Source organism: Palaemon carinicauda, chromosome 4, assembly GCF_036898095.1.
Source record: "Palaemon carinicauda isolate YSFRI2023 chromosome 4, ASM3689809v2, whole genome shotgun sequence".
NCBI lineage: Eukaryota > Metazoa > Arthropoda > Malacostraca > Decapoda > Palaemonidae > Palaemon > Palaemon carinicauda.
In genome coordinates, this window is record NC_090728.1 from 82378593 (window position 1) to 82390613 (window position 12021).

Sequence of the window (12021 nt, forward strand, 5' to 3'; positions counted from 1 at the left end):
TGGGTTAGTACAGTAAGAGAACGGCATTGCCGTGCCGTCCCAAACTATAAAGGAACAGAATCCTAGAGCCTGCCTAACCTTGGCTAGGGAAAGCGTATCCCCCAGCCCAGAGAAGGTAGGCATAGGACAAGTCGCTAGGCCACAGGGAGGAAGGGTCGTAACCCTACATGTGTGGCCTAGGGGGGAGGGCAGAGCCCCCCTCCCCTCTTTTGCCGTCCAGCGGAGACCGAAAGGAGAGTTCATTCACCTAATGGGGTAGCTGGGGGCAAACGTCTGATACTCTGAGGTTCTGACCCTAACTCAAAGCTCATGAACTATGGCTCTGGGCAGGGAAAGAAAAATCCTAGCCTAACCTCACCTGAATACGATTCAAGGAAAGGAGGGCTAGGATGTAGCCTAGGCTACCTCAGAGGGAGAAGAGATTACCTTAGCGTGAAGGTAACTGGGGACGTGTGAAAGTATACAAAAGCACCTAAGCCGTTAGGTTAGGGGCAGAGGAATCGACTACCAAGATCATCAAAACCTCTTGTATACTCTCTAGAAGGAGAAAAACCCATGTGCAATCACTGAATCTTATTTGTATAATTGCCTAATATTTTCATTTAATAAAATAACACCAGGAACACTTATTATATCATGCATGAAAGTAAACTAAAACGTCTAGGCTAGCATGCCTAGGCGACTGGGCTAGCATCTCTAGCGTCATAAATTCGGCTACCTACACTCGCCGAAATTAAAGAATACTATCGGCATAATATAACTAATTCCTAACAATGAAGACTAAATAACCCATAGTGATAATTAGTTAAGAAACCGGGACAGTTGTTCTGGCTAACTAAATAAAGCATGCGAAGCGAACAACAGCGTCAGGGACGCCTCCGGTTAGGCAATACCTCTGCCACAAAACACAGTATTTAAAGATAAAAAGCGTTACTTTACGGCCAGAGCTAATTTATACAATATAAGAATAAGGTACTCAACTTTCCAGAGGCAGAAGAAGCTGAAGATTGCGACAAGCTGACAGTAAATAGCGAACAACTGGGAAAAAACACCTGGTCATAGACACTACTACAGAAGGAATGGAGTTCGCGGACAGTGATGACGTCAGCCAAGATGGCGTCGCTTATGACGTCATCCGAGTACCAATAACAGTAACGGAGGAGCAGAACTTTGTAACGGCTTCTCCCATATCTTGCCACCAACTTCCCCCTCGAAGGGTAAACGCTGTGTGGGGTGCAGATAGCTGTATGGCGTGTCAAGAATACGTCCCCTGTTATTATACGATACCCTAAAGGGAAACCTTAAGGGTACTCGCGCCAGAAGTTAGAATTCTGGAAACTTTTAGTTTAATTCTCTGGGAATATTCACTGCAGTCATATATACCCTAAGGAAGCTACTAAAGGAACCTTCCATCAGGATGACATGGCCTGAGCCCAAAAATAATAATAATAATAATAATACATCATCACACATATACCAAGGCACTTCCCCCAATTTTGGGGGTTAGCCGACATCAACAAATGAAACAAAGCAAAAAGGGGACCTCTACTCTCTACGTTCCTCCCAGCCTGACAAGGGACTCAACCGAGTTCAGCTGGTACTGCTAGGGTGCCACAGCCCACCCTCCCCCGTTATCCACCACAGATGAAGCTTCATAATGCTGAATCCCGTACTGCTGCTATCTCCGCGGTCATCTAAGGCATCGGAGGAAGCAGCAGGGCTTACCGGAACTGCGTCACAATCACTCGCCATTCATTCCTATTTCTAGCACGCTCTCTTGCCTCTCTCACATCTATCCTCCTATCACCCAGAGCTTTCTTCACTCCATCCATCCACCCAAACCTTGGCCTTCCTCTTGTACTTCTCCCATCAACTCTTGCATTCATCACCTTCTTTAGCAGACAGCCATTTTCCATTCTCTCAACATGGCCAAACCACCTCAACACATTCATATCCGTTCTAGCTGCTAACTCATTTCTTACACCCTTTCTCACCCTCACCACTTCTTTCCTAACCCTATCTACTCGAGATACACCAGCCATACTCCTTAGACACTTCATCTCAAACACATTCAATTTCTGTCTCTCCATCACTTTCATTTCCCACAACTCTGATCCATACATCACAGTTGGTACAATCACTTTCTCATATAGAATTCTCTTTACATTCATGCCCAACCCTCTATTTTTTACTACTCCCTTAACTGCCCCCAACACTTTGCAACCTTCATTCACTCTCTGACGTACATCTGCTTCCACTCCACCATTTGCTGCAACAACAGACCCCAAGTACTTAAACTGATCCACCTCCTCAAGTAACTCTCCATTCAACATGACATTCAACCTTGCACCACCTTCCCTTCTCGTACATCTTATAACCTTACTCTTACCCACATTAACCCTTTTACCCCCAAAGGACGTACTGGTACGTTTCACAAAAGCCATCCCTTTACCCCCATGGACGTACCGGTACGTCCTTGCAAAAAAATGCCATAAAATGAGACCAACCTGATCTCTCTATGACAAAAATTAAGGCTTTTAGAGCAATTTTAAAAAAATATACTGCAAAATGTGCTGGGAAAAAAATAACCCCCTGGGGGTTAAGGGTTGGAAATTTCCAAATAGCCTGGGGGTAAAATGGTTAACTCTCAACTTCCTTCTCTCACACACCCTTCCAAATTCTGTCACTAATCTGTGTCTGCAACCAGTACAGTATCATCCGCAAACAACAACTGATTTACCTCCCATTCATGGTCATTCTCATCTACCAGTTTTAATCCTCGTCCAAGCACTCGAGCATTCACCTCTCTCACCACTCCATCAGCATACAAGTTAAACAACCACGGCGACATCACACATCCCTGTCTCAGCCACACTCTCACCGGAAACCAATCGCTCACTTCATTTTCTATCCTAACACATGCTTTACTACCTTTGTAGAAACTCTTCACTGCTTGCAACACCCTTCCACCAACTCCATATAACCTCATCACATTCCACATTGCTTCCCTATCAACTCTATCATACGCTTTCTCCAGATCCATAAACGCAACATACACCTCCTTACCTTTTGCTAAATATTTCTCGCATATCTGCCTAACTGTAAAAATCTGATTCATACAACCCCAACCTCTTCTAAAACCACCCTGTACTTCTAAGATTGCATTCTCTGTTTTATCCTTAATCCTATTAATCATTACTCTACCATACACTTTTCCAACTACACTCAACAAACTAATACCTCTTGAATTACAACACTCAAGCACATCTCTCTTACCCTTATATAGTGGTACAATTCATGCACAAACCCAATTGACTGGTACCATTGACAACACAAAACACATATTAAACAATCTCACCAACCATTCAAGTACAGTCACACCCCCTTCCTTCAACATCTCAGCTCTCACACCATCCATACCAGATGCTTTACCTACTCTCGTTTCATCTAGTGCTCTCCTCACTTCCTCTATCGTAATCTCTCTCTCATTCTCATCTCCCATCACCGGCACCTCAACACCTGCAACAGCAATTATATCTGCCTCCTTATTATCCCCAACATTTAGTAAACTTTCAAAATATTCTGCCCACCTTTTCCTTGCCTCTTCTTCTTTTAACAACCTTCCATTTCCATATTTCACTCTCTCTTCAATTCTTGAACCAGCCTTCCTTACTCTCTTCACTTCTTTGCAAAACTTCTTCTTATTCTCTTCATATGAATGACCCAATCCCTGACCCCACCTCAGGTCAGCTGCCCTCTTTGCTTCACGTACCTTGCGCTTTACTTCCACATTTTTCTCTCTATATTTTTCATACTCCTCTATAATATTACTCTGCAGACATTCTTCAAAAGCCCTCTTTTTCTCTTCCACTTTTACCTTCACTCCTTCATTCCACCATTCACTGCCCTTCCTCATGCTGCCTCCAACAACCTCCTTGCCACACACACCACTTGCAATCCCAACAAAATTTTTTTTTACTAACTTCCACTCCTCTAAATTACCAGTTTTTCTTACTTTCACTTCGTCATATGCCATTTTCAACCTTTCCTGATATTTACTTTTTACCCCTGGTTTTATTAGCTAATAATAATAATAATTATTATTATCATTATTATTATTATTGTTTATTCAGTTTTATCTTTCCTGAATTGTGCTGTATTCAGGAAATTATAAAAGGGAGCTCCTTTTAATTATAATACAGACGTCACTTTATCTCATTAAAATAGATTTACGATCCATGAAATATTAAGTATTTAGGCGAAATGTTTCAGGTTTGTTTGTAAAATTATTTAAATTTGGATAGTTGCTTTAGGCTCTTTCCCTCACCAAACCCACCCCCTGTCCCATAAGAGAATGGGTTTATTATTATTATTATTATAATTATTATTATTATTATTATTATTATTATTATTATTACTTGCTAAGATACAACCCTAGTTGGAAAAGCAGGATGCTATAATCCCAGGGACTCCAACAGGGAAAATAGCCCAGTGAGGAAAGGAAAAAGGGAAAAATAAAATATTCTAAGAAGAGTAACAACATTAAAATAAATATATACTATATAAAATATATAAACTTTAATAAAACAATTGGAAGAAAAATTAGATAGAATAGTATGGCCGAGTGTACCCTCAAGCAAGAGAACTCTAACCCAAGAAGGTGGAAGACCATGGTATAGAGGCTGTGGCACTACCCAAGACTAGAGAACAATGGTTTAAGTTAAGAGTGTCCTTCTCCTAGAGGAGCTGCTTACCATAGCTAAAGTATCTCTTCTACCCTTAACAAGAGGAAAGTGGCCACTGAACAATTACAGCACAGTAACCCCTTGAGTGAAGAAGAATTGTTTGGTAATCTTAGTGTTGTCAGGTGTATGAGGACAGAGGAGGATATGTAAAGAATGGCCCAGATTATTCAGTGTATGCGTAGGCAAAGGGAAAATTAACCGTAACCAGAGAGAAGGATCCAATGTAGTACTCTCTGGCTAGTCAAAAGAAGCCCTAACTTTCTAGTGGTAGTATCTTAACGGGTGGCTGATGCCCTGGCCAACCTACTACCTACAGAGTGAACTCCAGGTAACATTCATTCATTCAATACTTATATGGAGTTCATCCAATTTCTCTACTCCTCCCCACTTGTTAGAAATGTTAAAAAGTTTATTAGGTTTCGAAAGTCTTCTGAATAAGAAGGCATCACCAAGCCAATATCGTTCACCATAAGGTGCCACAGGTGGTAGACAATTTGAATGAAGAAGAGAGACTTATTTCCATTCTTCACTGTTAAAGGTAAAAAATGGGAGTATTCGACAATAAAACACTGTCACCTCCAGGTAAGTTTTGAAATAATGAATTTTATCATTAAAAATCCATTTCTCTTATGCTATAGTATAAAAGAACAATTATTTCCATGAACCTCCCCTGATGTTTGTATTATTACTTTTCCAGAATCTATAGTATTAAAGAACAATGTTTGAATTGAAATTTTTATTAGTAGTGGTTTTGATGGATATTTATTTATTTCCTTTATTTCCTGGGAGGTGTTTTGGGTATAGGAAAGGTCTATTATTTGACTTGATTCATTCCTACTGATTATTTTCTTCCAGAAAACAAAGTAACTCCTCCAGGAATAGGATTTATCCAAGGGATGAGAAGTTTATTGAGTCTATGGATTTTGGGGTTAGGGGGTTAAGCTAGAGAGATTTTTAAATGCTGTTGCATTTGTCTTCTTGATCGTCACATTAGCTAGATGATGGAGAACTGTAGTAACTTGGATATAGGCCTTTACAAAGTAGTGAATCATCTTTTCACCATTTGAAATATCCTTTGCTAGGGTTGTCTGAGAAAAGGAGAGAACTAGTAAATTGACTTATGGAGCAAGGATTTAGTACCTGTAATTCTGAATACTACATAATGTAAATGCATCCTTATGCTGTTCATGAGTGAACATTATTTGAAACGGTAGGAATTTGCATGCATGTCTGTTTTTGTAGAATGAAACCCATTTAAGTGATTTGTACACATTATTTGGCTAATTTGTACACATTATTTGGCCTTTAAAGGTGAAATTTTCCTTTTGACAGGCAAGCATCTATATAATTGGAGCCATGATGTGTGGACTAACGTGGCAACATTGTCCTGGAGGAAACTAAAACTAACTTGGTCTCTCAACATAGAAAATGTCTTCACTCACAAAGTGACATTCTCCTCTCTGTCCAGAATGGTAAAAAAGCTATAAAGATGATTAAAAAGGATATCAGTATTTATAGTGTAAGAAGCTATACATTAGAGATCATTATTTTCAAGTATTTTTGTGTTTCGTGGTTATGGTAATGGTTCATTTTAGTGAAAAGAAGGTTCTTATCTTTATATATATATATATATATATATATATATATATATATATATATATATATATATATATATACATGTACATATATATAATATATATATATTTAAGATATATATAATATATATATATATATATATATATATATATATATATATATATATATATATATATATATATATATATATATATATATATATATATATATAATTTGTGCTGTGGTAACTTTAAAATTATAATTTATCATGAAATGTATTTTCAGAAATTGTAATGGTTTTTAAATTTAATTTTAGGTAATCATCATATTACTAGTGCAAATGTGTTGGTGAAAAACTAAAATTTCAAATAAAGTTTGTTCAATTCCTCCTTTTTAAGAAACATTTGCATCTTGTTCTTTGAGTAGCACCCTGAAGGCAATTCCAAAGATTCCTTGTAATATCTCTGGCTTAGTTATATTGCTTTCTGACTTTCACTTTTCCTCCATGGTGACGGTAAGGCTCTCGCATAATTTGACTGTTTTTTTTTTCAACTTTTACCCTTCACCTCGCAAAAAAATTCCTTTGAGCTAGCCATATGACTGGAAATTTTATTTAGTGGTATGGTTAAATGTCAAGATCATGATTTTTAGAATTTGAATGAATGTTATTAAAAGCCAAGTTTTGTATTGTTTTGGGGATAAACCACTGCTAGGAAATGAACATTTACGGGAGGAGGTAAGTCGCTCAGCCAGAGACTTGACTTGTCCAAGATGACTGTTTGGTATAGAAACTATCTTAGAAACTCTGTTTTTTTGCTGAATTGATCCCAATACTTCCAAGATGTGCTCTACTGCATAAAAAAAAATTCTTATGATGAACTATATCTGAGAACATCAAAACATTTTTAGTTTCTAAAGAATCATGTCATATCTTGGACAATATAATAATTACTCAACTTTTAATTGGTAATCTGTTGTAGATGTAAAGAATTTTATAGCTGCACAGTTAAATCTTTCACGACCACACAATTAATTAGTGTTCGTTCCCAGGACTGAGTTCCTGAGCACTATCAAGTAACTGGGAAGAAATATTTTCATATCACTCTATTGACTATAATATTTAAGCTATAACTCTAATTTTGGTTTCATTTTTTCTAAAATAGTAGTGTTATTGGACCGAATAATCAGAATTTTGAAATAGAATATGTCTACCTATAACGAATTTTGAGATCTAGGGGTAAAAAATATAATAAGCATTTAAAATGAAATATGTCTACCTATAATAAATTGTGAGATATAGGGGCAAAAAAAAATGCTGCTTACCCGTACAAAAATATTTGTCGAAAAAAAGTTTAATAGATATGAATTTGAGAATCGGTGTATTCAGTTCCTTAATACATTTTGTATATAGAGAATTTATAGGTTTTCCCATGTGACCCCAAAATGTTTTATTGAATTAAGAAAGAATAATTCATAAAAAAAAAATTTGAGTTAAAAGTGTCTGCTTGAAAATAATTTTTTTAAAATCATTGTGGCACTTTCATTTTCAATCACAGAATGTTTTAGATTTGCTTTTATGCAATATGGAAACAATGAACATTCATGTGGTATATATAAACGAGGCCAAAGACTAATAAAACAATTCAAATAAGTCAAGTTGAAGTTAGCTGTGAGAATATTTTTTTATAAACATGTCAACATTTGTATTCCACTTGCACAATGAATAAAGCTATACTAATACAGTAATATATGGCTTATCCAGTATCAAGTAGTTATAAATTGAATAATTCTAGATGGTGTGAATGCAGGTATTCACAGAAAGTTCCCCAGAATTTTTATTTTTGGCACTCAGTATCTCCTGCATCACCCCCCAACACCGCCAACAAGCCCCAAACTGCTCTCAAAACAACCTCAAAAAGCTTCTCCAACACCAACAGTGCCCTCCTTTACATGAGAACCCCTTCCAGCAACACTCACACATTTTTTTTTTATATCATCGTTATGATGACAAATGCCATCACTGATCATGTTTACCCTTCCCATCATGTTTACCCTTCCCACACTGCTGTCACTATCATCACTGAAATTCCCCCTCTCATCACTTGACAGATACTGAGATCCCAAATCTGATACACATCTGCTATTATATTTTCTTCTGAGTTGTCAAAAAAAATTTCTTTGCAACTCGAACCTGATTTTTCTTGGTGTCAGGTTCATTAAAGAACTCGAGAACAATCTTGTATAAATCAAGTTCTGCTCAGATGTCAAAGCAGAACTTACAGTTGCATCATCTTTCCTTTCTTGAGAAAATTCTAGGCAGTATTTAGAACTGTAAAACTTTCTTTCAGACATCACTACCATCACTGAAAAGCCCCCAAAGTCTTTATGTAACATTTGGTATAACGTAACTAATGATGAAAGTGGTATAACCACCCTAAATATACCAAAATATGGGCACATGCTTCCTGATCTTAGCGAAGTCAAGAGTAAATTAAAGACTATAGCATTTGGCGCATGCACAGCCGATGTATGGATTGATTCGTTATTCCAGGCCATATAGTAATAATGTTCAACTAAGACTACCACTAGCATAGAGCAATGTTTTGCCTAAAGACAAAATTAAATTTTTAATGAGTAGTTGAAAAAAAAGACTATTTGGAGACACACATTACATCCATCAGTCGTCTAGGGGGTCAAGACTTTGAGGACGTATATCACATCTCATCAAAGAGTTAAGATTGATTTAAAGATGTGTTAACCAAATGATTGACTTTCCTTATTGTTTTATGTTTCCTGTTCTCGCAAATATACCAGTATACTGTATGTTTTATATTTTTTTTTACACCGTAGTCCATTTCTATTTGAAAGAAGTTGTTTCACTGTAGTTAATATTACAGTTGTAGGCAAATCATTTAGAGATGGTTTCCCATTTCTACCCTCCCTTTGACTCACCAGTCCACTAATTGATAGCTATATAATTCTTTGCTTTCAGTCATAGTTAATTATTCAGGAAATTAATCCAATGTTACTTTTTGCGCTATGATTGATCTTGTGTCGGTTGATGGTGATGTGAGGTCATTAGGCATTACCTCTAAGCTGTCTATCTATATTGAATTATCTATATATACATATATATATATATACATATATATATATATATATATATATATATATATATATATATATATCCATCCTTATACGGAAAGATAGGGTAGCTTTGTTAAGTCTTATTATGCCTCTGTTGACAGTGGATTGTGTACCTTACAGCCTTAGTGGGTCCTACCCAAAATTGAGGAGGACAGAGAGCTAGCAACCTCATCCTAGAAAACTTGGCAAAGACCAGAAGTGTAACACCTTCTGGAGACAACCCCCTCTATGGGGAAAGGCATACAGGGAAAAATATATACAGTATATGGGATTTAACTTTTAGAGTATTGTTATTAGCTAAGTAATTGCTTTTGGTAGTTAGTGTACCTTCAACTTCCAGTTTATTTTGGTGTACTGCTACCTTTATGTTTATGAAAGTAGATGTTGCTATAGTGTATTAGTTATTTTAAAGACAGCTTCTAGTTATTTTACAGGAAAAATAAAATTTATTTTTGCTTTAATATTGTGTATGCTATATACTGTAGCTTGCTTGTCAAGTACCATAGTTGATAATGAAATGAGATCCGATTGTTAGAAAGCCAAAGTTTGAATGTAAGGTAAATGAACACTTTCTAAGAAGATTGCAAATCAATAACACAGTATGAATTAAATTACTAGGTAATAAACTTTTATTTTGTAGCTATTAGAATTTACTTTCTCTCCTTTATGAAGTATCTATTCTTCCAGACCCAAACATTAATGAACATTGAATGATACTTCTCCAAAGATTCCATGTGTAAAATAGTATAGAATACTGTGAGTGTTCAACATCAAAATACAAAATTTCATTATAATGATTGTTTTTAGACATTTTGATTATGGTTATGGTTATTTCTATGGGTATTTCAGAGTTAATATATAATTTGTGATAATATAATGCTGTATTTCAATATTGTGTATGAATACTTGAGTGTAGTGTGGTGGACATTCATAGTAATGATTTTTATGTTCCTATTTCTGTTAATGTGTAGACATCAATTTTGTAGTATTATATGACTTTCCTGTTATTGAAATAGTTTAGTAAACTTTATTTAAAATGTATTATATTAACTTTATCAATCACAAAATAGATTTTTTACTATTAAAGGTAATGAATTTGGTTAAATGATTATTATAAAAACTGTACTGTATATAAAAGACCATAAAAGCTTTTTATATAAATTGATGGAATTTCATTGATTATACCTCTTTTTATGTTAACAGTTCTTGAATAAGTATCAGAAATATTCTATGTTAGCAATTTAGAAATTTTTCCAGCATCATGTATTTTTTGTGAACATTTGGAACATTTAATCTTGTTGAATAGGTAAGAAATTTAAATTAGGTATATTATCATGTAATGAAGTCTATTTCTTTACTGTAGTCTGACTGTCCAAGAATAAGAGAAGTTCTATCGTAATGGAAAATTTGGCCATTAAAAAAATAAATTATAATACATAAAGGAATGTGTGGTCTTTAATCACTTTTCAGCCAAAATTGGAGTGTAATGGACAAATAAGTATTTAGTATGTTTGTGTGGTATTATACATGAAATTTAGTTTTGATATATGGGTGATCGCCAACATAGACCAAGATAGGGACTGAGAGATGAGTCATTAGTCGTTTGGGGTGTATGTCGAACTTAAAAGGGAATTTCCCATAAACTTATTGTGGTGCGCCATGATTCGACAATTATCTAAGTCCTATTTATTAATATTTTCCTACTGTATATCATTATTTCATTTTCTCATTCCATGAAATATCATATGCTCTATTAAAGCATTTTTGTAATCTATTTTTCTATTTCAAAAGCATTTTTCAATTTCGATAGCATTTTAATGTAGCAATTGCCACCTTTTTTTGTTTACCTTTGGTTAGATCGGCTGATCTGAAGGTCCCGCTACCATATTGATAGAATAAGTATTGTTTGTATTTTTTCTTAATTTATTCGAAATATCTTCATGATAAATATTACATCACCACCAATATGTTAAAGGATATCATGTTTTCCTACATTATTATGAGTTTGCATACGAACTCATTCTCTCCCTTTCTCTGTGCATGTATGTACGCGCGTGGGTATACTGATGGTTAATTTTTAAAGCTTCGAAAAGCACCTAATCTTAAGTTCGTTATCAAGCCTTCATATGTCATTAGACATTATTGGGGTGTTTGAATGTGCGTGGATGTAGTACGATAGAGAGTAAAAGATGTGAAATTGGAAGTATGTTTAGGAATAGAAGGATGGATGTATTGGCCTTGTGTGAGACGAAGATAAAAGGAAAGGGTGAAGTGATGTTTGGTGAAATGTCTGGTAGAGTGTCTGGGATTGAAAGGGGAAGAGCGAGAGAGGGTGTGGCTTTATTGCTGAGTGAAAGGATGACAGGTAAAGTAGTGGAATGGAAAGAGATATCATCTAGGTTAATGTGGGTAAGGGTTAGGTTGGGTAGGGAATGTTGGGCGTTTGTCAGTGCGTATGGGCCAGGTAGTGAGAAAAGTGAAGAAGAGCGGAATGAGTTCTGGAATGAATTAACTACAGTAGGTGTGTAGGAGGACTGGGTAGAAGGAATTATGT

The 12021-nt window shown here is 35.8% G+C and overlaps 1 protein-coding gene across 2 annotated transcripts in view; it reads left to right on the plus strand.

The window, feature by feature from the left end:
* Positions 1-10055, plus strand: part of Vamp7 (Vesicle-associated membrane protein 7) — a 221940-nt gene extending 211885 nt beyond the window's left edge. Inside the window, exons 7-8 of one of the 2 annotated variants that reach the window (XR_011044296.1) lie at positions 6078-6217; positions 9588-10055. Coding sequence is in view for 1 of the 2 variants with exons in the window: in XM_068372401.1 (XP_068228502.1) it covers positions 6078-6146 (69 nt within the window). In the remaining variant the exon portion in view is untranslated. Of the gene's footprint in view, positions 1-6077; positions 6350-9587 lie in introns of those variants that run through there. The other variant, XM_068372401.1, reaches the window with a different exon arrangement.
* The last annotated feature ends 1966 nt before the right edge of the window (positions 10056-12021 follow it).